This window comes from Myotis brandtii, unplaced genomic scaffold (assembly GCF_000412655.1).
Source record: "Myotis brandtii unplaced genomic scaffold, ASM41265v1 scaffold223, whole genome shotgun sequence".
Lineage (NCBI taxonomy): Eukaryota > Metazoa > Chordata > Mammalia > Chiroptera > Vespertilionidae > Myotis > Myotis brandtii.
Window position 1 is genome coordinate 677,820 of NW_005358369.1, and position 27,688 is coordinate 705,507.

Here is a 27,688-nt window from a genome sequence, read left to right on the forward strand (position 1 = left end):
GCGTCACCAGCGGCCCCTTGAAAAAGCGGCGCGGGCAGCCTTCTGCGTCCGAATTTCTCCGGGCGCGGGAGGGCTGTGGCTCTGCTGCTGCGGGGCGAAGGAAGGGTGTTCTGTGCCGAAGCTTTGGGGGCACCGGAAGCACCAACGCGTGGCCTCGGGGGGCTGGGGAAGTCTTTCTCGTGTCTGTGTCGCTGGCGCCTCCAAGCCGTTAGCTTCCGGCCCTGTGGGCACCCTGTGTTTGCAGAAGCTGCGAGGCGCCCGCTGGGGGTTTTGCAAACATAGTGCTTTCTTTCTTTCTCTTTTCTTAAAAAAAAACAGCATGAGTCAGTGGGAGTCGCCCTCCCTCGGAAAGGGCTGCTGGCAGGAGGAACTTTAGGGGTGTGTTTGCTGGGCCCGAGCTTTCTCAAAAGTCTATTTTAGAAAGCGAAGGAAGCCAAGAAAAGCAAGAGGCGGGGGCTGGGGGGAGGGGTGTAGGTTCTAAGAAACCCAGGGTTTCTGTCCTCATCGAGAAAGCGGAAGGAAAAGGGGGATTTCATCTTGTAAGATCCAGGCAGTGGCTCATAGGGGAAATCAAGGGCTCTGAGGCCTGTTACTTGGAGCCTCACCTTTGGGTGTGTGAGGGGGTCCTGTCTCTCGGAGTTGGGGGACAGGGTAAACGTGAGAGCATACAAAGTACCTCTCTCTACTTCACTGTTTTCTAGCTTGGGCTTACATCCTTGACTTTCTAAACTACCGGGAAATTCCGTTTCAAAATGTATCCAGGTTCATTCCTGGCCTCGCCTTGGCTGTTACTGGGTTACTTACTGCAGGTGTGTCCAAATTGACTTGGCTTGTGCTCCTGGCCCCCATCTCTCCCCCCCTCTAATCTGTTTTCCAGATTGCAGCCTGGGTGTGTGTTAGATTGAAAATCAAATCTCACTATTAGTTTAAAAACTACAGGAACTCCCAAACCTCAAAGTAAAAGCTTAAAAGTCCTTGAGATGGCCTACCTGGGCCCTTTGATAGGCCTCGGGGATTCTCATTACACCAGCCCTCTACCCTCAGCTGTACCCTCCCTGCCTGCTTTTCTCCTGCAAGGTGACCTTGGCGCTCCAGGGCCTCTGATATTTGCTCTCCACCTGGAATTACTTAGCCAAAAGTACTTACGCTTAAGTGTCAACAGTCACCTACCCTGACTACCTTATTTTTAAATTGCAACCTTCCAGCCCTTACAAACACTTCTGATACTCCCTTCCCTGACTTCTGTCTGGAGTATGTCTATTCCTGGCACATGGTAGATGCTCCCATAGATGACCCAGCACCCCAAATGCAACCTTCAATCAAAAAGCAATGGATGTGAAGGCAGTTCTGTGAACTGAAAAAAGACCCTAGAAATGTTGACTTTGTGCAAAGCCGTGTGATTTCTAAAGCAGAAATGCAAAACAAGTGGGGCTGTGGCTGTTCTGAGAAACAGGGTTTTAATGATCAGGCCTTAATGGGACTGGGGCTAAGAGCAGGTGTGACAACTGAGGTTCACCCCTAGAGCATTCATGTGATGGACTGGAATGTAAAACTGAGGCAGCAACCCCCAGCTCTTGCAAGCTGGTAACCCGTATGCAGGTGTGCAAAGTCTTGTTGGACTTAACGCTATTCAAAATGAGACTCTAAACCAACCCCCTGGGCGCATGCTAGGCTCTATGTAAGTTATATGTTGGTCTGGAGGCTTAAGAAGCTTGGGGTAGGATGGGGATGAAGATGGCAATAAAAATCAAAAGTACTTCTACAAACAACATGATTGGCAGGCAGCTGGCGGGGTTGAAAGGAGAGGGCTGGGGGTCATTCCCCTGGCTCCTCTGCCGGTGATCTCTCAGCTGTAAGGGCTCAATTGGCTGGCGTCAGCTGTGCCTGGCTGTGGTTCCAGCACTTTTTTCCTCGGGTTTTCCTGCTCCCCACACACACCTTCGTTATAAGAGAACTAGAGGCCCAGTGCATGAAATTCCTACACAGGTAGGGTACCTAGGGCTGGCTGGTAATCAGGGCTGTCCGGGGCCATCATTCCACGCTGCCCCTGGTCATCAGTGCATATCATAGTGAGCAATTGAACTCGGTCTCCTGTTCTAACTCCCGAGGGGGCACTTTGCATTTTAGATACATGCCTGGTAGATCCCTAACAGAGGGTGCCCTCAGACTTCAATGTGGACCCTGAAAGGTCTCTATCCCAGCGATTCACTGCTCTACATGTCAGCACAGGCACTTCTCTACGTCTTTTGCCCTCCATGCTTTGTTAAAACAAAACCCTGACCTGCCTGTGTAAACCTGTACACTTCTATAACCAGCTGCCTCCCTGGCACCTTGGTGGGAGTGTTGAAAGCCAGTCTCTTCAATTGAATTCTCAAGTAGTATTTGTTCCACATTCACTCCCATGCCTGCTGGATTGATCAGCCTCCTTGTCCACCACCTGGGAAACAGCAATGGGAACAGGGACCAGGTGTTTTCAACACTTAGTGAAGGACCCACCAAGTGAGCAGAATGAATTTGCTGAAACGTGTCCTAGAGGGAATGACCAAGAGCAACACCTGAATTTGCATTAAATTCCAAAGCGTAAATTAGCGTGGCTTACAAACGTACTGTTCGGGCAACAGCTCAAACAGATCTTCCTTGAGAAGTCAGAGGCTGGCTTTGGATAAAGGGGTTGCAGACTGGGTAACTTGGTCGAAACCCTTAGAACTGGTTTTAGGTGTGTAGGAGGCCTTACAGCCTCCCCTTGCAGAGGGAGATGGGTTCTGGTCAATTCTGCTGATGCTTTGCAGTGAGATGAGGGCTGGGGACGCGGATCTATGGGGATCCACCTCGCCCTGAGCATGCTTAGCCTCAGCCCTGTTTCCCTTTCCTTAAAGGGGAATATACAGGAGGCCTGTGAGGCTCCTGCTCTCAGAAGCTTCGGGGAGGAACAGAGAGAAAGGAGGGATGGGACAGGAGTTCTGAACTTAATTCTACTTGCTCACTTGCAACCCTCACGTTTTCATGTCCAGGCTTCCTGTTCGTTTGACTTCCTCCTTCCTGTTGGTTTAAGAGTGTCGGTAAAGGGCTGTGCCAGGAGCAGCAGGAAGCATGGCCATGGCGGGTGAGCTGCTTCCTCGGGCAGCTCCCGTCTGAACTACTCCATGTCCTGGAGGGACAGGGCCCTTCCCCCTCTAGGAATCTTCGTCTCTCTCCTGGGTTCTTCCCTGGAGTTTGTAAACAAGCTTAGATAAGCCACACTCAAGGACCACCTGCAAAGTGTCCCTGGAATAGATCCCCTCCACCTCTACTTCCTTACACCCACCTCACATCCATCTCCTCCAGCTTTCACCAGGAGTGCCCCCTCACTTCCTCTCCCAGAAACTGTCCCAGGTTGGATCAAGGTTCCACTCCTAGCCCACTCAGCTATGGAGGGGGGTGGTGTGAAGTTGCATGGGGCTAACTTAGCTGCAAGGTACCGCCTGCTGATCCTGAAAAGCTGGGGTGGGGCTTTGGGCTTTCCTACTAGAAGGGAGACAGACTATTTAGGACTGGGCTATCACCCCAAGAGCTCTCTATTGCTTTTGTCCTCCATGCTTTTGTCAGAGGATTAAAACAAAACCCTGGCCTGACTATATAAACCTATACAAAGAGCCCAGCTGACCTGGCTCCATGGTTGAGCGTTGACCTATGAACCGGGAGGTCACAATTCAGATTCCCAGTCAAGGCATATGCCTAGGTTGGGGGCTTGATCCCCAGTTTGGGGCATGCAGGAAGCAAGCAATCAATGATTCTCTCTCATTGATGTTTTTATCTCTCCCTCTCCCTTCCTCTGAAATCAATAAAAGTACAAAAAGTAAACCTATTCAAAAGCGTTAACCTCTGATGTATAAATTCTTCCAATGTGAGAACAAGTGAGCTATCTCCAACCCTGGGCTCCTTGGGCTGCTCAATTGGAAACACATGGTATTTAACAAGGTCCCACGAGGGGGCGCTGTGCTTTGTAAAGAGGTGACTGTGCGGCAGGTGTAACCAGTGCCGTGAGGGTCTTCAGCTCCCTGCAAGCTGTAGACCCTGCGCCTGAGTTCCGTTCCCACTCGAGGTTGTCTCCAGGGGCTGGACCTCCAGGAGGAGAACGCTACCACTGCATAGCCTCGGGCTGGTTTGAACAGTTCAGGGAAACACATCCTTAAGTTTCTGACCTGTTGGTTTAAACCATCCAGTCATCATCAGCTAAGTCTGCGCTATCTGATCCCTCTCCGGTCCGGGTAAGGGTTAACTGCTGTCACCTGCAGACTTGGCCTCAGAGACTTGGCCCTCTGCCCGTGTTCTGTGCTGCCCCCCTCCCCGCCTTTCCCCTCTGAGCGGCAAGGGTCTGGCCCAGTCACTGCCACCCTCTGCCCCTCTTTTCATTTTGCACAAAGAGCTCCAGTGAGTGAAATTAGGCGGTTTTTGTCCTTTTCCACCTGATTTATTCCGTTTAGCATAACAGCCTCTGGACCCACCCATGTTGTTGCAAATAACAAATGAACAAAACAGATTCCTAAATACAGACGACAAAATTGTGGGTACCAGAGGGGAAGGGAGTAGAAGGGTGAGGGTGGTTGGGCAAAGGGGGTCAAATGTATGGTAATAGAAGGAAACTAGACTTTGTTGTTAGCCAGTTACCTCACTGAATTTAAAAAAATAAAACTTTCATTGTTAAAAAAAACACACCTCCCATGAACTGTGAAATGGACACATATGCCTGCCTCTCCCTGCTGCCTGAGACCCTGAGTGTCTAAGCCAAACCCCTTTGTTATAAAGACACAACTGTATCGGGTTAAGGCCACCTTCCTCTAGTCCAAGCTCATCTTAACTAAGCACAGGTGGTGGCCGAGGACAGGTGATGGGGCTTCTTGTTCTTTCGCTTTCTTTTTTTAAAATGTATTTTTCATTGCATTAAAAAAAAAACCTGTTCAATATGCTCCCCTTCATGCAAACAGCTCTCATATGAGATTCTTCAGATTTTACGTTTTTTCCATTCTGGCTCATTCTTTGCTTCCTCATCATCAGATTCAACTTGTGCAAACATGGCTTTGGGCTGAGTCTTGGAATAGGCCGGAGAAACCCAGTACGGGTTGTCCTCCGCGGCCTTGGCGTGGCGCAGGATGGCCTCCCGGGGATTGCTGTCGTCGGTCTTATCCAAAGCAATGTTCTTCACGATGTATGAGGACAGGGTGCCGCCGTGGGTTCCCACCCGGCCGCCACGACCTGTTCAAAGGGAAACATCCACGTCAGGAACATAACACGCATGACAACCTATCGGTCTGCCCTGTGCACACTCTACTTCTGAAAAGGCTGAGAAGCCCTTGGCGCTGGCTTCCAAGGTGCCCAGTTAATGAATGACAGTCGGACTGGAACTCTGGCACGACCTGATTTTTCTCCCTCCCCCGCCAGAATCAGGGTCTTGAGCGAGGGGCTCAAGTTCTTCAGACTTGTGTGAAGCACACAGGTCTCAGCAGTGCTTGAACATCGTCCTTTCAGTTTTCATTTATGATGGTCACAACCAAAGTAGCAACTCACTGAACCTCAACTTTCCTAGCACATTTGTAAATAGAGACATTTTTGTTATGCCTCCGTTGCTTAATTTACATAATGATATGGATGTCGGGAGAATTACAAGTAGTTTGCCATGTATATACCTTAAAAAATTCCTCAGGTATGATCATTTGAAATTCAATTAATAAAAGTAACCAGTATTTGTTAGATGATATTGTAGTTTTGAACAAACATATCTTGGGGCTTCCCATCTCCCAAGGACCTCGTAGGGGAGAAAACAAGCAAGCTGAGCGCACTAACTCAGTAGTTCACTCTCACTGCTCTGGGAGACAGCAAGCTTCGTAAGGCAGGAGTTTATTCCCTGTAAGTCCCCAACATGCCTGACAGTCAAAAACATAAGAAGATTGACTTTTTAGGAAGATTAAAAAAAATAAAATGAAAAGCCAAACAGCACTAAAAGATTGATTTTATAAATCAAGATATGAAGAGATTAAATAATTAATTGCCAAAGAACTTACATGGCCCCAGTAATTATTCTAGTACTCAGAGGGAGGATAGAGGGAGTTGGTTGTGGGGTGTTTAGGAAGAGATGAATCCAATTGGGGAAAGCTCAGAAGAGGTCAGGGTCAGACTGTCGAGAACTTCCAATCTCTGGAAATGCAAATGGCCAGTGCTGAGGGGTACAGACCCAAAGCAGAAACTGTTTCGTGCCATGCTTTAGCGTTATTTCATGAGAATCAGGGATCTTTTGAACAGGATTTTCCTCTTCTGAATCACCACCATCATCATCATCACCATCTACCTCTTCCTCATGAAGGGGTGGAGGTAAACGACCAATAGCTTGCTCCATACGATCAACAGGTTCTTCTGCCATGGTAGGGGGTAAAGGAGGGCCAATCAACTCATCAGAGGAATCCGAACTCTCTTCACTTCCACTAATGCTTGTATCACTGGAAGATGATTGAGAGCAATCTCTGGCCACATCTGAGCCTGAAGATGTAGGTTCAATATCTTCATTTTGCCTTAATTCTTTCTCTCTGTTCATTTCTTCCTCTTTTTCTCTTGCCTCCAGTGTTTTCCGACTTCTTTCCACAGCTGTTCTTCGAGTCTGTTCAAACATTGCTTCCAAATCAAATGTACGAGCTTTTTCCCCGAACCCCGTGAAGCCCATGGTGACCGCCAGCTGCGGTCCGGTCCTGATGTCTCAGCGCCTTTGCTGGGCCCCCGGCACTCCATCGCAGCTGCCTGCGGCAGCCCACACAGCCCCACAAGTGGCGCTGAGTTTTTGGCTTCCTTTCTTTCTTTTTTTTTCCCAACAGGAAAGTTTTTATTTGTCCTTGGGAAATTAAAACAAACAAACTAATCAGGTTCTTGTGAGAAAATATAAGTCAGCTTTGCAAGCAGTTGATTTAAATGTTTCAGCTTCTGAATTCCCACCACCCATCTCAAGAAGTAACCTGAACACAGGCCCTACTGGGACGAGAATACTGTGAACAGAACTGACAAGGCGAGGGGACCACTCATAACAGCAATTTTCCACTTATCTTGCTCACATCTTCCTTTTTTAAAAGGCCATTCACCCAAGAACTCATTTCCAAGGTGCTGACTGAGCCCCTTTGGTCTGGAAGGCGTTTCCCCCGGTCTGGAATGTTCGCTTCGGCTCCGGAGGGTACTGGGTCAGTTCACCAGGATGAAGTTGGACTTGCAGTGAGCTATAAATTCTGTCACAGGGTCATGTTCACCTTCAGTCTTAATGGTGCCTGCGACGCTGTCGTTTTCCAAGATGGGGAGGAAAAGCTGCACGAAGTTAGAGGTGTATGGCGGAGCTATGACGTCGAGCACCTCGGTTACAAAATAGCGAATGAGAGAAATGTCAGTGTCCAGCTTCTCCAGACACTTGCGGATGTAACTGACAATAGGAAGTACATAACCTCGACTCAGCAGGTGTACCATCCTGTCCAACAGGGTCTTCTTCAACTCGAGCTGTTCCATCACGTCCAGCTGGGAGTGCTCCATCTCAAAAAGTTTCACCAGCAGCTGCAGGACCTGGGGGTGCAGGAGCTGGTGGCAGGTGCTGATCTCATCCAGCAGCGCCAGGTGCACTGGGGTGTGGTCAGTCTGAAGCTGGAAGTACCGTGGCTCTGACACGGTCCAGTCCACCCACTTCAGCACACCCATCGCCACCACTGGAAACCCGATGCACTGGTAGAGTGTGCTCAGCTCGGCCACCAGTTCAGAGGCCCCTTTGTTCTCATTACAACACAGATTGTGAACGGTTTCCACTGCCTTCGACGTCGACTTCAGCTCATCCTTGTTGATGCTCACTCGCTTGTTCTGAAAACCCCCCAACCCCGTTGGTGAATCCCACAGAGCACATGCCTGGCCAGTGGGGTGATCTGCTATGGGCCACCTCTCCCTGCAAAGGCCCCTCCCTACTCTGAAGTCAGGGGTCCATTTACATTTAACTGTCACCCTCCCCAGTCACACATTACAGAGAGACTGAAAAAGGTCTCTTTTTTTTTAAGATCTCATTCTTTAGTCACTCAAACTTCAAACTATAGTTTGAATAAATAGTAGAGATGCTGTGTTCATTTTCTTGAGACTGTTTTTGGCACTTCGACTATTTTATGAATAAACACTAAAAAAGACACCTCCAGCTGTGGCAGGCTGTGGACACACTGGTTATCTCCCCTTGGTACCCTGCGTCAGAAATAAGCTTAACAGTGAAGTTAAGCATCAAACAGTCTGGATGGGCTTCGGCCAGTTTGTAGATAAGATCTCTCCATGTGGTATGAGCAATCATTTGTTCAAGCCAAGCTGGGGTCTCTCCTTCTTCAGTAAAAATAGAGTCTGCTTTGCGGGGGTCAAAATGCTTGATCAATAAATTCTTCAAGTGATTCTCCACGGTCTCCTGCACCTGCACGAGTTCAACGCCTGTCTGAATGAGCCACTCGGCCAGCAGGTTGACAGTCTGGGCCACAGCAGTGTAGTTCTCTGACAAGAGCTGGATCACGTTCTCTGGAGACCCTCCTGCCTGAAAGTACCTCTTAAGAGTGTTGAAGATGGAGGGCTCCATTATGTAGTCCCGGGTGGAAAACTTGTGGAGGCACTCCTGCTGGACCTCAGCATCATCCTCCCCGTCGGCATACTCCTCCTCCTGCTGGCCGCGTCCACCTCGTCGCCCCGCTCGGCCACGCTCACTAAGTACTCCTCGTCCATGATGGCGCCCGGCGCAGCCCCCGCCATCCTCTCCCCTGGCTTTCTTAATGAACTGAAATTCTTCATCCTCCCCATCTGAGCACTCCGTAGAGGCATAGTCTGGCCTCTTTCCTGACACATAACATTTCACTTTCACTTTCTCCATCGAAATCTCACCTTTCTCATTGCAGTGTTCAGTTGATCAGCAGTCTAGCCAGGGTCTCTAGCCAGGTTCTGTATTTATTTCTCCTGCTACATCTGTATTTATACCAGTTGATCTTAATCCTATCCATTCTTTTCCAAAGGTTAGGGCGTTTGTTATCTCCATTCCAGGGAGTAACGATTATGTAGCTTAAGTGTGATTGTTCATAGTTAAAGTGATTAACTACCTGCCTGGCACTTAAGGGGTTTTACTGATAAAAATCCCCACCCTGGGAAACAACCTTTCTCAGAGAGGTGACCTTGGTTAGAACACATAGCGCTAAGAAGGGAAGCAAACATACTAAGGACAGTATGCCATATATGCCAGGTCCCTTGAATCATAAGCTGGGCAGATGTTTCTTCCCCGCAGCGACTGCCAAGCAGCAAGGGTGGTCCGGCTTCCGGCAGAGGATCTTTTCTTTTCAGTCAGTAACTTAAAGCTGTCATTCTTTTTGTCTGCTGAAATAAGAATTATAAAGTCAGTGTGTGCAGGGATAAAGGATAAAGTTTAAACACAACAGCTCCATTTTGTATGCATTTTGCATGCTTGTACTAAGTAGAGAAGGAAAATCAGATATTTTTCACAAAGTTATCCAATTGATTGTACACTGCAGGTACTGTATTTCTTTGCTTTGATTCACTGAAAAGACCTATCCAGCTAATATCAGTAATGGAAAGGAAGTGTTAATAATGAACAATGAAAATTAAACTACTTGTGTCTGTGAATCATTTAAGCAATATCTATCTATAGAGTCTCACATTTCTGCAGTTGTGAATAAAGACTAAGGTGATACATCAAAAAAGAAAAAGAAAAAAAGAAATGACTTTTAAAAAGGTGAACGAGGGCCATTGCAGCGAGAGCAGAAGATGCCAGGCGAGGTGTTTGGGCCTAGGAGGGCTCTGGCCTGTTGCTTCCATGGAGGCGGGACAGTGATCATCTGGACACACTGGTTTCTCCTTCGCTCAGTGGGGGGAGGTGATCTGACTGGTAGATCAGCCCAGGGAACCGGCCAGGCATAGAGTCTGCCCCCTCCAGGGGGTCGCATGTTTCCCTGTAAGTGGAGCCTGTTGTTGCCCAGACCTGCGCGTGGCTGGAAAGATTTCTTTGCTGGAGCTGTGGTAACTGAGTACCACAGCGGAGGGGCCGGAACGACCGTCTCCGGTGGAGGCTGGCCATCGGGTCAAGGCTTCAGCCATGTTGGCGCCTTCTGCAGGCTGTGAGGAAGAGTGGGCTCCGTGTCCCCAGCTCCTGGGGCATCACCCCGATCTCGGTCCATGTTCACATGATGTTCTCACTGAGTGGGTCTGTGAACAAACCCCGCACACCCCCTTTTATAACAACAACAGCCATGTTGGAATAAGCCTACCATACTCCAGCACGACCTCTTTTTAACTAATTACACTGGCAGTAGCCCTGTTTCTGCATAAGGCCCCACTCTGAGGTCTTGTGTATTGGGACTTGACTGTGCCATTGTGGGGGACACAACTCAACCCATAAGTCAGAGAGAGGGGCTTGCCTGTCTTACCTTCGTCACCCTCCCATCCGGAGCCCCAGTCCTGGCCCCGAGCCCCACGGAGAGAAGGACACCTACGTACATTGCAGTTGGCGGACATCCCCTGTGGCAGAGGCACTTGCCCTGTAGGTCTGCCACCCCTTCTGGGCACCTGCTTTTGGGAAAACCCCAACCAGGGCACAAAGTGAGAGTACAGGCAGGTGTCCCACCAAAGACTCCCCAAAGGGGTGACCATGGAGCAACCACTCCCTGGTGGACACATTCTTATGCTCCTTTATGCTCTGCCTGGGACTCTCGGCCCTCCTGGTGATTGTCCTGTTATTCTCTTTGTAGGTGGCATGATTAACTGCCTCACCGTTTCCAGGGGGCCGCCTACACCTGGCCCCACCTGCACCTGGTCCGATTGGTTTCTCTGACTGACCCTTACAATGGACATAAATTCCCCGCGCCCCCTCCTCGGCCCCGCTGATGCCATCTTGGTCTCAGCCCTTCTGCTGGCAGATGTAATCATAAACTTGTAATTCCTTACCCCTTTGGACCTTGTGCATTCCTCCTTCAGTGACCCTGACACTCCCCACCCCACCTCCAGATCTGGCTTCAAATGCCTTTAGCCACTGGAACATTTTTGTTGTGTTTGGGGGCTGCTTGGCTCTGGTGGTGCCCTTGGGGCTATGGGCACAATTCCTCAGCCCCGCTGGCATGAAATACTCCCCCGACCAGGCGCAGTCAGAGGCCAGGACCCGTTCTGCCTCGGTGCCCCCAGCTGGCGTCTGGGCCCTGAGGAGCCCCAGGCCCCTTGTCCCTGACGGGCTGGGCTCCAGGCCCTACCAGGGCATTGCTGGGACTGCACAGGAAGGGCCTCTGTCTGCAGACACCTGGAGCTGTGTGTGATGTTCATTCTCAAGTCGATAGTCTGAAGGGAGATGGCAGAGATGCGGGTGGGGGTGGGTGAGCTCAGCCGCTGCTGCCAACATGAATGGATCAGGCAGCACCAGTGACATGCCTTTGGGAACAGCTGGCATCTGGTTTTAGTTTTCAACAAGGTTTGGAGTCTCATTCTGGGCATGTCTGCCCCATTGAAACCCTAAATACCTTGGCTGTAGCTTAGTTCTCAGGAAGCTGGTATGTCTGTGACCTATGGAGGGATTCCCCAAACTGGGGGATGGTGCAGCGCCGGCCACAGCAGGGTTACAGCCCTGAGAGCCTGGATCCTCGGGGGAGGCTGCCCTGCAGGGTAGAGATGACGAAGGCTGGGCGGCATGATTTCTGCACATAAGCCACGCCCCAGTTTCTGCCCGGCTTGTGCTGATGGTTGAACAAATGACTCTTAGTCACTGCACCACAGTAATCAGCGGGAAGAGGCTAATTCCAAGGGCGGAGTGAAGACTCGCTTTCTCAGTGGTGTTCTGGCAACATCTAAAGCTCAGAAGCCGCAGAGGTTTAATTCTGGGCAGAGCTGACACGGACTCGGATGTCCAATGGATGTCAGCTCATTGTTAACCACAATACTTCAGGATTGGCCCAGCTGCATGGCTCAGTGGTTGAGGGTGGACCTGAATCTCCCACAAGATGGGCCACCCCATGAACTTCCCTTCCTCGCAGCAGCATGCAATGTGTAGTTCCTCAAATGTACGAGGCCATCTGACGTTTTCAGGGTCTCCCCATACTCAGGCGGCAGCCCTCTGGCTCCAGCACCGGGCCACCCCTCCCCACATAAATGCAGGTGGCCAACCCTGGATGCCCCCTGCAGATGCCTCTCTTCGAAGACCCATTGCTTCTGTCTCCTGGCTGGCTTGCAAAAGGTTCATATTGGCAGACCTGGGGGAAGGTCCCAGGGCTGAAATCCTACCTCTGTAGGTGGAGGGCAGAGAAAGACCCCAGGGAGCGGCGGGCCCTCCAGTCCGGTCATGGGCAGTTCATGACAGGAAACCTGCTTCCTGTGACTACAAGATGAGAGGGATCCCCGCACACTTCCAGACACCAAAGAATGCCACAGGGTGAAGGGGGGAGAGTCCCGGGACGAGTCCCTGAAGGCCACCCTACAGGGAATCACACGTGCTGAGCAGATGGGGAACCGGCGCTTAGTGGGAGGCTGGGAGGCGGTACTGACTGGTCAGGATGAAAGTAGCTGAAGATTGGTCCCTATGAGGGCTCACGGGAAGTGATCTCTGCTCTGGCCCGGGCCCAGCTGCCGTCAGTCTCTCAGCACCCTGTGTCTTGCGTTGTCCCCACTCGATGCAAATATCTGCTTTTAGAATGCACAGCTGGCCCTAACCCTCCCAACTGGGCAGGAAGAACTGCCTTGAACCCTAGTTAAAGCTGAAGAGGACTTGGAGTTCCGCGGTTACTTCCCTACAGCTCTGCCTGCGTCGGGAATCGACCAGATCCCTCTGTGACTAGCTGGTTATCCTGTTAATGAACTGTGTTAGGCTTAGTGTAATGGGAGTTGGCTGAGCTAATAGTGCCGGGATAGTACCTAAACTTCCGTGCTGGGAAGTTAGCTGGAGACGTACGGGGATATCTGGGCTGTAAACACATAGACATGGTCCATGAAATCACTACTGAGATCCAAGTTACTTTGACGGGCTACATACTAGCCACCCAAGTGAAGCAGGAATTCTCGATAGCCAGCTGCTGCTTTAAGTCATCCGTGCACACGTGACTCGTAGGACTGAGGTCGGCTTGGTCTGATCAGTCGTCTGTGTTATTTGCTCAGTTCCGGATTAGCCCAGCGCTGCCCGGTGACCCAGTCCTTGTTCATAGCTCCCAGGCGGTGTGGGGACCGCTAGGGCCTAGTGCTGGAGACTGACTGCCCAGGCAGTGGTTTTATCTTTGAGGGAAGTTGGGTCACTTGGAGGGGTTGGGAGGTAAAGGACGGGGACCTATAACAGAAGAGCTGGGGTGAGCACAGGCCCAGCTGGGTTTGAAGAGGCCCATCTCCATGCATGAAGCCACTTGTCTGTACCCTCAGTCTGAGCAGACATCAGGGTCTGACAGGCTTCTTTCCCGGGCTCTGAAGAGGCTTGGGGTGAGGCAGGGAAGCCGGGACACCACACCGGCGGCGTGTGTGGCCCAGAGGGGAGCCCAGCTGCTCACTTGCCCTGGCCCCAGTCTCCTGGTGCCTTTGGTCGGCCTCCTCTTGCTGGGGCCACGCTCAGTGGGAAAACTCAGATGTGCTAAGATGCCCGAGGGCACGGGAGGGGAGCAGAGAGCTGCTGTCCATGTGACCCAGTGTGCAGAGCCTCCAGAGGTTGACCCCACTGAGACTCGGTGGCCTCTGAGCATGGAATTCACCCAGAGAAACCTGCTCAGCGGAGGCAGTGCTGGGTGCCTTCAGGGCCTTCTCTGAGGGCCGATCGGGAGCCTGAGGCTCCACCCTGGAGCATCGGCCTCCCTGGCCCCTTATTGTAGGCGATTTAGTTCCACAAGGCTGCTCCTCTGTAGTATTTCCTTCACCAGCCAGGACAGAGGCGCCCCAGCTATGATGGGGGTACGTGAAGTGCGCCCCTTACATCATGAGCAGCCAGAGCCCGAGCCTGCTCCTCCTGCTGCCCCTGTGTGGCCACACTGCCTCGTTCTCACAACTCAACTTCAGTTCCCCTTTTCCCTGGGAATGGGGGGAGGTCTGTGTGCCTTTCCTGGAAGGATCCGTTCAGCTGTGGAGATTAAGGTCCGATGGTCAGGGTGCCAGGATCTCCAGGGTGGGGTCAGGACCCAAATGTTCAACTTCCACAGTCTGCTGCTGTGATGCCCCACGGCCAGCAGGTGGTGCCAGAAGGCACCCCAAATACTCATATTCTCCACCAACTGGTGGACAGAGAGGGTGGTGCTGTAGGGCTCAACCACAGTGTCGAACACTTTGGGTGAAGATAACCACATTGTGGGTGGTCATGATGCAGTTGGGATACTCTTCATAGATCATGCTGATGAGCAAGGTGCCCGTCCCAGAGCCCATGCTCCTGCCCAGTGAGTGGGCCAGCTGGGCAGATGCTGAGTGGGAAACACATTTGTCCTATTGATGCCACTGTGACATGTATCCCAAGAAGTGGCACCAATTGACTACTCTGAACCATAACCACCTCGTTGCTAATAGCTGTCCTTGAATAACTTGTGACAACACTCAGGAAATTGGTGGAGACTTGAATTCTCAAACTTAGAAAAGTATAGTTACTTGTACAAAAACACTCCCCCTGCACACCCCCCAATTTCCAACATTGGCCACTCTGTTGACTCACTCTGAAACCTGCAGGTATGGTCCGTCAACCAGATGTTTCTCTCAGGGCATAAGTTAGGGCATAGTGATCCCTGAAATCCTTGTCCATGCCAGAAGGACAAGGGGAAAAGAGGACCCACAATGTTTGGGACAGGAGGACATGGGAGATTTCTGCCCTGGGGGCTGGCTAGCCTGTGGAGGCGGATCAGATGTCACCCTCATCTTCTTGATGAGTTTCACCTGCTCACCCAGGAAGTGGCTCTCCCGGAAGTCACAGAGCTGACAGTCTATGTGGGGAGAACCAGGGCACGCAGATCCAAGGGTCAGGTTCTTCTCTAGGACTACAGTGGCTTCCATGGCATCTTGGGTTTTACCACACTCCTCTTAGGAGGGCTTCTACCTGTCCTGGAGGAGGGTGTGTCCGCCTGCTGATTTTGCATCTTTAAAGACACCTGGTTCCCTTGTACTTATCCTCAGCCAACACTCTCCAGAGCCACATAGTTGAGCCTAAATAGAAGCCCAGAGACAGGTAGGAGACCCACAGATGCAGGCTGACTAGGCAGTTGACAGCAGCCTCCACCTTGGTGGAATAATTCTGGAGAATTTGGGATCTCATGGTTGTTCCACAATAAGAAGCTAAGGAGAAAAACAGTATTGGCTGGTCTCAGAGGTTGAGGATAGCTGTGGCGTTTCTGAAGGTGGTGACTGGAAAAGAGGTTGGAGGGTGGTTGGAGGCTGGAAGAAGGGCCATCCCTGGGTCTGTGCCGTCCACAAAGTTGAAGCAAGAGCAATAGCCCTACATTTTCTTGCTGATCAAATTCCTATGACAAGATTGTGACTCTTCTTGACTACTGGTACCTAGATACAAGGAACCCCAAATGTCTCCTGGAAGGAGTATTCACCTGGGCTCATCAGGAGGAGAGCTCCTGGTCCCTACAGGTGCATGAATGGAAAGCACACGTTCCTAGAGTGGCTTTGGGGGAGTGACGGCAAGTGGAGCTCCTCCTGCGTGTGCCCCTTGGTTCCAGGCATTCTTCTGATTACTGTCACAGTGCCGTGTACAAGTACTGGAATAAGAAATGCACCCTTAATCCTGGAGGATGGCATCCCATCCTTAGAGCATTGCCTCTGAGAAGGCCAGCCAAAGTCGTGTTTGAAGCATCAAATTCACTGAGCCATCAGCTGACTAGCGATGGAGCATCAGATGCAATCAGCACATTCCATTCCATGGCTGATGCTTGCACCTTCTCTGTGAAATGGATGCCTTAGTCTGATGTGATGAATGAAAAAAATCAATTGCCAAACAGTGCCCCTCCTTCCTCTTTGCCATCTTGCCCTCTGGAAAGTAGACCTTTTTAAAGAATGACCCTTCACATCATGTACACCGTGGACTGTGCTCTGAATAGCCAGACCACTTAGGTCTGTCACACTGAGGTGGACTTGCACTTTCTGGTGCTGGTTTGATATCAACCTTGGGCTCGACCTGTTTTCTTTCCTCCATGTTTCTCTGCGCCTACTCTTGGTCATAGTGGAGGCTTGCTGTACAGTAGCTTTCTGATGATTTTTTCCCCCACAGCCTCCATTCTGACTTTATTAACAATTTTTGGTTTTACAGCACTTGGTAGGGTAAGCATTCTTCTGACCAACAGAATATCCATTCCCATGAAACAGTCAGGTAAAAAAGGCACAAATGATTTGAACAGGCCTGCTTAAACATCCCACATTCATAATCCCATCAAACCTGTTGTTGGGAGAGCAGCCTTGATGTTCTCTCCATCTAACTCTGCCCAAACCAGGGCTTCACAAATGGGTTTTGGTACCGCAGTCTGTGAGGCTCCCATGTCAAGGAGTCCAGAAACTTCTCTAGCTCATGAACATTTTACCCAATCTGTTGCAAAGGGTTAGGGTCCTCAGTGAGGGGTTGAGTCAAGGGACTGTGGGTTTTTTTTTTTTTTTTGTCAGCCTTCATCTTGATTCATCTGCCTAGACATTGCTCAAAGCAATTGCAGGTTAGATTTCTCATTATAATCTTTGAACAAGGATAAATAGAGCAGTCTTGTTTGGGGGATCAGTTGGGGACCCTTTTGACCCACACAACCTAGGGTAGTACTGTATTCAAATCTTTGCTTGAACCCAATCAATGTCCATTCTACTCATATCTCACCATTGAGGGCAACTGTGGTGAGGGGTCTGAGCATGGACTCCTTCTCTTGGTTGATCAGTGGCATAAATTCTGGGCAGGTTCATCAGCTGTGATTAGCATAGGCTAAGACTGAGGGAGCCTTTAGTGGCAATAGCTTTGGGGTTCCTAACAGCCAGGAGGCCTGCTTGGGTTGTTGATGGTGAAGTTAGCTAGGGTCTTCAGTTCTTTTCTTCCAAAATGGGAGGTTACAGCCGAGGGGATCCCTGTTGATCACAAGCCATATGGGACTGGGGGAGGGGGGGCGGGCTGACACAGGGAAATGTTGCCTATGATTTCCTATGTGGCCATCTTTGATATCTGTGTTCCACTGGATAGCAGTAGCTCCTGCATTGCACTCCAGAGCTCTCTGAGCTATTTTCATCAGCAAGTACTGGTGATCATTGTTTCCTGGAAGTACAAGTGCTGGGACCTTCTAGTCCACCAAACTTGCTGATGTTATACTCAAAAATGTTTTTCTTTCTTTTGTGTAAGAAATAATGATGGTTATTGGGGAACAGGAATTTTTAAATGGTATTGACGATAGCTGGGGTGCTTTCATGGTGCTAAGCTAACTGGGAGAGGCTAGGAACCAAGGAAAACTAGCTGATTCTGCTTCCTCCAAAGGTGCCGATGACTGTCCTTCATACTGACATTTGGCTCAGGAGATTCAGAGGATAGACACTGTGGGCAGTGATGAAAGGTAGATTTTCTCGCCTAGCCTGTTTGTCTCAGTGGATAGAGCATCAGCTCATGAACTGAAGGATCCTGGGTTGGATTCCACTCAAAGGCACGTGCCTGGGTTGCAAGTTTGAACCAGGGCACATGCAGGAGGCAACCAATTGATGTCTCTCTCACATAGATGTTCCTCTATCTGTGTCTCTCTCCTTCCCTTTTACTCTCTCCAAAAATCACTGGAAAAATATCCTCGGGTGAGGATTAAAAAAATGTGGGTACATTGTCTTTTAAAATGTATCTTTCAGTAATTCTCAGGTGTTCTGGACTAAAGGTTGTGCGGTATTGGCGAGCAGCCCTTGGCTTTTTGGCCATAATGCCTTGTAGAAATAGAATGCTTCCGAGTTCCTGAATGTTGTCTGTGTTCCTACTGGGTTTAGAGGTCTAATATAGCCACATTTGATGTTTTTAAAATAACTGTCAGGGTTGGGATTGTCTTTCCTCAAGTTATTTTCAGGGTGTAGTCCCATGTGCTCTTATTCTGTATTAGTTTGAAGGAAGTGTGGAGAGACAAGGACCAGAAGCAGCTGCTATTGTCTGCAGCCCTTCTTATTTCTGATAAAAACTAAATTTCCTAACACAAGTGTGAAGTAGAGTTGCAGCTCCACTGCTCCTGCACTTTAGGGCTATTATGAAGTAAAATAAAAGTGATTTGTTGGTCAAACAACCGAGACAGCTACTGAATGCCTAACAGGAAGGGAATTGACACAGCGTGGGTATGCTGGACGAAGGGATGATTTCATCATGCTACTCAGAACAGCATGCAACCTGCACCCCAGTCCGAGGTTTCAGGTTCCAGGGGCCCAGAAGGAAGCCCTTGTTAGGTGCACCTGGTGAGCAGGGTCACTACAGGGGCACATCACGGGTTCCATATCATGAAAATGCCATGAGATAAAATGCACTAGAAGTAAAGTACTTGGTGTCAAGACGGATGGTCCTGGGCTGTCCTAACTCCCTCAGTGTCTCCGTGAGCTCAGCCCGGATCAGGGCAACTCTCTCCTGGCCCACAGTCTCTTGGATCCTGTAACACTCCAGGGGGACGGCGTACAGCTGGAGCTCTAAACTGCGCAGCCCGGCTGTGTGGCGCAGCAGCTTCTTTACGGTGCCATGGAGAGGTGGTTCTCGGAGATGGTGAAGTCCCTGAGCTGGTGACAGCGGCTCAGGACAGGCAGGATGGCCTCGACTTGGGAGTCCACCATCGCACAGTTATCCAGGCGCAGGTCCTGGAGAGTGGGTGTCACTGCCTCCAGCAGAGCTTGGAGGGTTTCGGGACTAAAATCGGTGAGGTTGGCGGCATACAGATGCAGGGACTTCAGCTGCCTCAGGTTCGGGCACTGGAACAGGTATGTCAGGTCTGAATGTGTCAGCCGCCAGCAAAGCCATATGGAGAGTTTGTCCAAGGGGGTCTGCAGGTACCTAAGCATCTGGTCCAGACAGCTTCGGAGGAAGGAGGGAGATTCCAAGTAGAGCTTCTTGAGGTGCCGCAGCCTGAGCATCTGAGAGAGGAACTGGGAAAAGTATTGCTGTTCTTCCTGCTCCTCCCTTTCCCACTCCTCTTCCTCTTCCACCTCCTCGTCATCCTCAGCTAACACCTTGATGTGGCAGAGAGCGAGACTCTGCAGGTTACTCATCTGACCCAGGTAGAGAGCAAATGTCCCCAGGGTGGGCAGGTCCCACGTGTAGTCCACTTCCACCTCCTGGATGCAGTCCAGCTGCACCGCATCCAGGACCTTCCTGGCCCTCTCAAAGGGCACATCAAAAACCTCAGCGACTTGCAGCACAGGTGTGCCAACCCTTTTCTCTGCTGGGCCCATTGGATGATGTACATGAAAAACTTATCCCTGTCCCTGTCATTGAAGTTAAGGTCTAGGAACACCTCCAAGGGAGCCAAGGGGTGCTCCATGTTGGGGCTGGAGCTGTGCACAGCCACTGGTCCTGTCTGAGCGCACTTCTGGGAGCTGTCTCCACACCACAATCTCCAGAGGTTGACATTCATGTTCCTTAAATCCAGCACCCGCAGTTTCCACCTCCTGGGGCGAATCTCTTGGGCAAGCAGAACGTCAAGCCCCTCAAACGCTGCTTGTAAGACCATGAACAGAGGCAGCCTCATCAGGCTCCCCAGAGGGAGGACAGTGAAGGGCCAGGCGTGCACCAAAGCCTTCAGGGGCTTCCACATTCTCCTATGGTAGGCCTGAATGAAGAGCGGCGGGAAGAGCTCAGCGGGCAAGTACTCCAGAGCTGAGATGGCTGAGGCCTGGTCCCCCAGCAGGCTCCTTCCTGCCAGCTCCAGGAGTGTGGGTAGGGTCCGGATGCTGATCTTCAAGGTGCTCAGAAAGGAATCCTGCAGAAACGTCTGCTGTGACTGGGTTGGCTGGGGCTCGGATCTCAGACCTGCTGGAGAACCACCGCACTGACTGCAGAGCTGGAGGACTCTTAATATAGCTGTGTGAGCCTGGAATTCCAGGCCAGCCACGCAAAAACAACAACCTGTGAACCAGACAACTTGCTTAAAATTCTAATTTTTCTGAGATCAGACGAGATGGGGCGTGTTCAGGGTAGTATGGCCATAGACAAAATTCCAATTTTTGATGCAAGGTCAAATATTTGATTCCTGTCTGATAACGAGAATATGAAATCCCATGTCCATCAAAGTGTAGGAGAGGATGTTGGTATGTTTGTGACTGCCTTTAAGTAGACGTCTGATAACGAGAATATGAAATCGCATGTCCATCAAAGTGTAGGAGAGGATGTTGGTATGTTTGTGACTGCCTTTAAGTAGAATGACACCGGTCTAACCAAACTTCTTCGTAGGTTGCCTGCATACCAGAAAGATACCATTATTAGGTGGCCTGGTAGAGATGCTAAATGGCTCAGAGAAAATCTCTCTAAATGTCGTGGTGATTGGCCCGAGTCAACTAATGAATCTAACTCACGGGATTCCTGGTATAGTGACATGAAAATTTCTACTCCTAGCTTAAAGCCTGCTGCAAGAGCCGGGTCTCCATACCAGCTAGTGGGTTCAGGTTTTGATTGTGCTGAAAAGTGATCTATTTGGAATCCCCTTATACATGGGAGGTCTTGACAAGGAAAAGAAGTCTTCTTGAATTTCTCTTGTGTAACCTGTGCACGCAAGTGTAAGGTAATAAGTTTTATTTGCAAGGATTCCGAGGTGTAATTGGGAAGATAACAAGTTAAGTTCGTGTAGGAAAGCATCCTGAACATGGATGGTATAATCTTTTTGTGATTTGTCAAAGTCAGTCATGTAGTTTGTGGTAAAACCTACATGTGTGGATATAACGTTCAAGCTACCAGCAAGTTCAGGTCGATCATCAGAGGCAGTTGGGAGCCTGTGAGTAAGGGTGCCACCCATTATTACAGGAAGATCAGGGGTGTGGACACCTTTTTCACTCAACAAAATAGATAGCAATCTTGCTAAGTGTTGTCCTCCAGCACCCTTGATTTTAATCCAGTCACAAGTTGATATTAAGTCTTCTGCCATCTTGCCAATGGGGCCTTCTGGTAGTCCCGTAATTGCACCTCTGTTTATTGTCACAAATGTTCGTGAGCCAATGTAAAGAGGGTGTTTTCCTCGAACCATCCACTCCCTTGGAAACAAGTGGTTATCCGGTCGAAATATTGATTGTGCAACCTCAAGCTCAGGTACTGTTTCTCTTAATGCAAATTGTTCAGCAATGAATGGCATAGTTACTCCATGAAGTTTACACCCCCATGTTGCTATCCGCAATTTATTAGCTCCTTCAACACTACACAGAGTTAAGTAATCAATGATGTTTAATCCTCTTGTATTAGGAGCTAAGATACTTCTTATGAGCTGATCTTTAAATCTTTTGCTTCCTTCCGTAATGGATCTCATGGACATGCTTTGACTGATTCCGATTACTGTGCTTGATTTTTGGAATTTATCCAACGTGAATAAGCCATATGCCGCATTGCTCTTAGTGAATATGTAACTCAATAGTCTCGGGTATTTCGGTTCCATATTGAATAATTCATTAGCAAGCATTTCACCCTTGGAGGTTATGTCCATTTGCAATAGTTTAAGAATTCTAGAGGACCCCGTCATATCAAACAAGGACTCCTCAATTCACGCTTTAAGTCCAACTTCAGGACGACGAAGAGGGACAATGTTTAAACATGTTGGGTCAGCAAACAGTGCAAGTGCACTGGGATACAAGGGCACTGTTAATTTCGTAACTTGATGAATTTTTTTGGGGAGATATGCCAGCAATAATGGAATTCTTTAGTAATGTTAACTGTAAAGTCAATGGGTCAGCTAATTCATGAAACATAACAGAGGGCAAAGTGGCAGGTGAGGGAAGTCCGACAAGAATGGGACCAACTACAGCTAGAGCTGCAAATGTTTGGGGATCATGACTGATTTTACAGAAATAAAATAAAGATTTCGATAACATACACTATGATCCCTGTGATAACAGATGCCCAAGGAGTATAGTCAACCTGGGATGCGGAGAGACAACTGGAACTCAAGCATGTCAACATAGAGTATATGTTTGGCTATACTTCTCTGGTGCTGAAAAAATCTTCAGAAAATTTGGAACAGGTACACCCTTGAAATAAAGCTTCTTTCCATACTCATACAACACATCACTTGCCCAACACTCATCTGGCTTGAGGGTTAAGCCTGCCTCCTTGCTTTTGGTCATTAGTCTGTTAAGAAGAACGTCCTTAGTTGTGTTCTTAGAACTGTATGTAGGAGTTGATATAACTATAGTTTATCACCCTGCCCATAATCTCCCCTTTTAGGTGTAATTCCTCTAAGACAAGTAGTTCAAGGCATGCCGTGATGATTGTCCACAACTTCTGATGCATTCCTTCTCCCATTGTGACAGCACCTTGTACACATGTCTCACCATCCTCCATTGGCAAACCATTCTCTTTCTGAGCAAGAGGATTGAAGTGGTCCTACATTATGAATGTTGTCAGGATAGGCATCCAAGAGCCAACCTGATAGAAACATCCAGACCCAAAAAGGTGATCGAGTTCTTCACACATGGGACTCTGCAACTCAGGCCTGAATGCATTGCACCATAACTCATAATCCAGGTTGATGACAAATGAACCTCTTGTTATGTGAGCTGATATCAAGTATGTGAGAGCTGCGTTGCAGAAGTAGTCATAGAATGCATTCTTAAACATGACATAATCTTCAGATTTAGCTCAGCGAGAACTTGATACAATCAAATGCTGCATGATTGCTTTGAAAAGTATCTGCCTTTAATCTTGAGCTCCTTTTCTTTTGGCACCAATACAGTGACAAGATATTAAGATAGCTGTGTGAGCCTGGAATTCCTGGCCAGCAACACAGAAACAACAATCTGTGAACCAGACAACTTGCTTAAAATTCCCATTTTTCCGAGATACTTTGCCCAAGAACAGCAATACTTTTCCCAGTTCCTCTTATCACTTACAGTGATAAGATCATCTGCATTAAGGAACCCTGTTACAAAGGGCTCTACTTTCTTCTCAGTGTTATCAAGCTCACCATTTAAAAGGGCTAAAATGAGCCGCTGCAGCCCTGGTGACCTGTCCAAGTGGCCAAGTCTCTTCCAGTGCTTGTGGAAATACGCTTCTGTATTATATCCCAAAGTCCACTTATTTCGACTCTCAATTATTGCTTTATCTGTTATGATGTCACTTAGGTCTGGCTCAAACTCAAGCCTTTCACCTGCAAATTCAAGTTGGACTTCTGAAAAATCTGAGTACTTCCAGTGGCCCTGTTGAGGCCTCTCACCGGCCAATCGAGCCTGCCTGATGTAGTTATTGCACCGGTCTGTTAGTGTTACTAAAGGCCAAGTTGCATGTTTCTTAATGGATCCTCTAATATACTCTGCCCTAAACACAAAGAACCTCTTTTCCAATTTCTCCAAGTTTATATGATTCTGTTACCTCTTGCCTCATTCTGGTAAACTGATCCTTGCTTCTAGTTACAATGTCAATTTCTGGAAAGAAAAAGCATTTTGATACGGAGAATAACTCCAGTGCCATTTGAGGATAAAATGTTGATAAGTCGGAGAGCATTGTTAATAGCTGGGGAGGCAAGACTGGAACTGTTGGAAGGGTTATAGTATGGAACAGAGAGGTTACTGCTTTATTATAGAATTGCAACACTCAGCCAATTGCGTGAGGTAAAGCGACTTAGTAGCATTGAAATATTCATCATGCGACAATCTTTTAGCAGCTTCATTCATGCAAGCCAAAAACAGTTTGACTTTCTCTGCCATGCTAACAGGCCATTTTTGAAGCATATCTTCCACCAAGCCAGCAACGAGAAAGTGCACCCACAAACGAAGGGTGTCAGCAATTGCTAAGAAATGGTTAAAGGTCATTAAGCATGAGTGGTTGTCGACAATGGTAAGCACTAAGGATCGTGAGAAGTGGCAAGTCATGTTTCCAAACTTAGTACTAATATACTCTTGATCTGAGAACGAGACTTTAATGACAGCTTCTTGAAAGATCAAATGCTTTTCTAAAGTATCTAGAAATACTTTGTCTTTGAGTAAGCATGGAATAGACCTCTTAACCTTTTCAATTAAGTCATCAGATGCTCTCTAAGGTGAAGCCACTGCGGACCAGATGAGGGCAACTCCTGGCGACAACTCGTGGTTCCGACATCTGGGGATAGAAAAGTGAGAAAGAAAGAATTTAAAGTAATCACTAGAAGGTGTTAGTAATGAAGTGAAGAAATCAGGTTAGTTACCCTCTTATGGGATTGAAGTCTGCTGCCACTTGTAGCAAGCCTAACTTCAGTTCCAAGAAGAGGTGATTTCAGAGCTTGATCCATTCGATAAGTCGTCATCTTGGTGGAATTACGCTGGCAAAAGATCCGGGTCCAATAACTTCAAGGTGGTATGATTCAATCTCAAACTGAGTTTGGAATATTTGTTGGCTGACTTCTGGAGATAAGGTGATCCTCCCTTGTTTAGGAAACTTTGAGGAACAACCAATTTTGATTTAAGACTAATATATGTGTCGTCGCTCCAGCGGTAAAATAAGCCCACACAGAAAGCACTGACAGGTTCCAGGTCTATAGTGAGGGAAGCATGTAAGGGCGCAACACGAAACGTGTTAATTGCGCTTGTTAAGGCAAGCTGAATATGGTAATGTGAATATCGTAATGTAATCTGAAGGATAAGCGAAAAGTATCCCGGAATTAAGGTTTCTGATGGATCAACCTCCGGGAAATCTGCAGATGACATTTCCACGGTTTTTCTAAGTTCTCTTATATTCAATGCCAAAGACATTATGCACGGATGCTTTATGAGAATGAGCGAAAGTAATCGTCGAGAGAAGGATCGCCGGCATCAGGGGAAGATGAGGAAAAGCTCTGTGTGTTTGTAGGCATCGGCGCAGGTGCAACTGGTTGAGGCCGTAAGCATGATGATAGGTCAACTTGGCCTTGTGGAGCACACGTAGCGACAGAAGAAGATAAGCTTAGACTGTTTAAGTGTTTTTTAATATCGCGGATTTCTTCACGTACATCCTTCAATTCTTTGAAAACATTGTCTATCTTTTCCTCTGAAGCCTCTTCTCCCCGCTGTTGCCCCTGGGCAAGGAAGGGGCCGTCAGGGGTGTGGGCACTGAATGTTCTTGAGCATCTCCTGGAAAGCCTGTGGGGATGGTGCCTCTGCATTCTGGAAGGTGACCTGGACTCTGCTGTACAGGCTGAGGCAATTCGGTTGCAGCCAGAGGAACCCGAATTGGTCTTCATCGAACAGGATGAAGACCACAGGGATGCACTGAGGGTAGGCGGAGCCAGAGCGAGCAACAATGTCCATGCCATAGAAACACATCCTGTAGGATCGGGGGTAGTTCTGGTTACTTGAGCTCAACCTGGACAGGCTGCTCCTCCAAAGCTGCAGCCCCGGACTCCCCGACACTGGGCTGCGCAGGGCTCAGCCAGCCATGGCCCTTGCCGACCTCAGTCCTGTCTTCTTGCTGCTGCTGCTCCTGGATCACCTGCTCGTGAACCTCCTGGGCCAGGCGGGAGTACTTGCTGAAGTTGCTGAAGATATCATGGGGCAGCTGCATGCGGTGCCTGAGGTGGATCTATATCATCTGCTGCCCAGCAGGGACGTGGTGGTCAACCGTGATTTTCGTGACCCTGGCATGCTTCCCATGGAAGCTGAGTATGACAACCTCTACTAGGCTGTAGGCATTGTGGGTGCCTTTGAAGAGGCCTGGCCTGATGAGGTCCTCCGGGTGGTAGTTCCGGCAGTTGTCATTCTGATGGTAGATGAGCTTCATCAGGATGCACCGCAGCCTGTCCTCATGGAAAATGTGCTCCAGCGTCTGCGCCAATTCTTCCCGCAGCCAGGCTCGGAATTCCTCTTGGCTCCCACAAAGTATCCTGTGGTGGTGCCTCAGGTTGCACTTGGTGGAGAACCCGTCCTTCCGAATCTGCATGTGGCAGCTGTGGGGCCCTTGGCGGCAATACGTGCACTCCACTGTGGCGGATTTCCTCTCTGTCAGGCAAATTCAAAACGTGGGCTTAAACTGCATTGAATTATCCACATGGGGGTGGGGTTTGGGACTAAAATCGGTGAGGTTGGCGGCATACAGACGCAGGGACTTCAGCTGCCTCAGGTTCAGGCACTGGAAAAGGTGTGTCAGGTCTGAATGTGTCAGCTGCCAGCAAAACCATATGGACAGTTTGTCCAAGGGGGTCTGCAGGTACCTAAGCATCTGGTCCAGACGGCCTCAGAGGAAGGAGATTCCAAGTAGAGCTTCTTGAGGTGCCGCAGCCTGAGCTTCTGAGAGAGGAACTTGGAAAAGTATTGCTGTTCTTCCTGCTCCTCCCTTTCCCACTCCTTTTCCTCTTCTTCCTCTTCCTCCTCCTCCTCCTCCTGTTCATCCTCCTCCTCAGCTAACACCTTGATGTGGCAGAGAGCGAGACTCTGCAGGTTACTCATCTGACCCAGGTAGAGAGCAAATGTCCCCAGGGTGGGCAGGTCCCACGTGTAGTCCACTTCCACCTCCTGGATGCAGTCCAGCTGCCCCGCATCCAGGACCTTCCTGGCCCTCTCAAAGGGCACATCAAAAAACCTCAGCGACTTGCAGCACAGGTGTGCCAACCCTTTTCTCTGCTGGGCCCATTGGATGATGTACATGAAAAACTTATCCCTGTCCCTGTCATTGAAGTTAAGGTCTAGGAACACCTCCAGGGGAGCCAAGGGGTGCTCCATGTTGGGGCTGGAGCTGTGCACAGCCACTGGTCCTGTCTGAGAGCGTTTCTGGGTGCTGTCTCCATGCCACAATCTTTAGAGGTTGACATTCATGTTCCTTAAATCCAGCACCCGCAGTTTCCACCTCCTGGGGCGAATCTCTTGGGCAAGCAGAACGTCAAGCCCCTCAAACGCTGCTTGTAAGACCATGAACAGAGGCAGCCTCATCAGGCTCCCCAGAGGGAGGACAGTGAAGGGCCAGGCGTGCACCAAAGCCTTCAGGGGCTTCCACATTCTCCTATGGTAGGCCTGAATGAAGAGCGGCGGGAAGAGCTCAGCGGGCAAGTACTCCAGAGCTGAGATGGCTGAGGCCTGGTCCCCCAGCAGGCTCCTTCCTGCCAGCTCCAGGAGTGTGGGTAGGGTCCGGATGCTGATCTTCAAGGTGCTCAGAAAGGAATCCTGCAGAAACGTCTGCTGTGACTGGGTTGGCTGGGGCTCGGATCTCAGACCTGCTGGAGAACCACCGCACTGACTGCAGAGCTGGAGGACTCTTAATATAGCTGTGTGAGCCTGGAATTCCAGGCCAGCCACGCAAAAACAACAACCTGTGAACCAGACAACTTGCTTAAAATTCCAATTTTTCTGAGATCAGACGAGATGGGGCGTGTTCAGGGTAGTATGGCCATAGACAAAATTCCAATTTTTGATGCAAGGTCAAATATTTGATTCCTGTCTGATAACGAGAATATGAAATCCCATGTCCATCAAAGTGTAGGAGAGGATGTTGGTATGTATGCGACTGCCTTTAAGTAGGATGACACCGGTCTAACCAAACTTCTTCGTAGGCTGCCTGCATACCAGTAAGATACCATTATTAAGTGTCCTGGTAGAGATGCTAAAAGGCTGAGAAAATCTCTCTAAATGT

At 49.3% G+C, this 27,688-nt stretch overlaps 3 protein-coding genes and 1 pseudogene across 3 annotated transcripts in view; all 4 read right to left on the reverse strand.

The window, feature by feature from the left end:
• Positions 1-6,691, reverse strand: part of WDR1 (WD repeat domain 1) — a 38,825-nt gene extending 32,134 nt beyond the window's left edge. Inside the window, exons 1-2 of the mRNA XM_005866154.2 lie at positions 6,298-6,691; positions 5,097-5,232 (exon numbers count right to left, since the gene is read on the reverse strand). Coding sequence (XP_005866216.1) covers positions 5,097-5,232; positions 6,298-6,691 — 530 coding nt within the window. The remainder of the gene's footprint in view (positions 1-5,096; positions 5,233-6,297) is intronic.
• Positions 6,692-6,986: 295 nt separating this feature from the next.
• On the reverse strand, positions 6,987-8,804 carry LOC102244027 (negative elongation factor D-like). Its single transcript, XM_014539627.1, is given in 3 exon segments — positions 6,987-7,999; positions 8,172-8,688; positions 8,691-8,804. Coding segments are annotated over 3 exon segments (1,395 nt in total). The 5' UTR covers positions 8,767-8,804; the 3' UTR covers positions 6,987-7,197.
• A 9,853-nt stretch (positions 8,805-18,657) lies between these two features.
• LOC102244320 (PRAME family member 9/15-like) lies at positions 18,658-25,392 on the reverse strand. The gene is made up of 4 exons (XM_005866155.1): positions 25,179-25,392; positions 19,354-19,951; positions 19,112-19,300; positions 18,658-18,997 (listed from the first exon to the last, which is right to left on the reverse strand). Exons 1-4 carry the CDS (start codon positions 25,390-25,392, stop codon positions 18,658-18,660), a joined length of 1,341 nt encoding a protein of 446 aa, XP_005866217.1.
• Positions 25,393-25,417: 25 nt separating this feature from the next.
• LOC102244620 lies at positions 25,418-26,784 on the reverse strand (annotated as a pseudogene).
• Between the last annotated feature and the right edge of the window lie 904 nt (positions 26,785-27,688).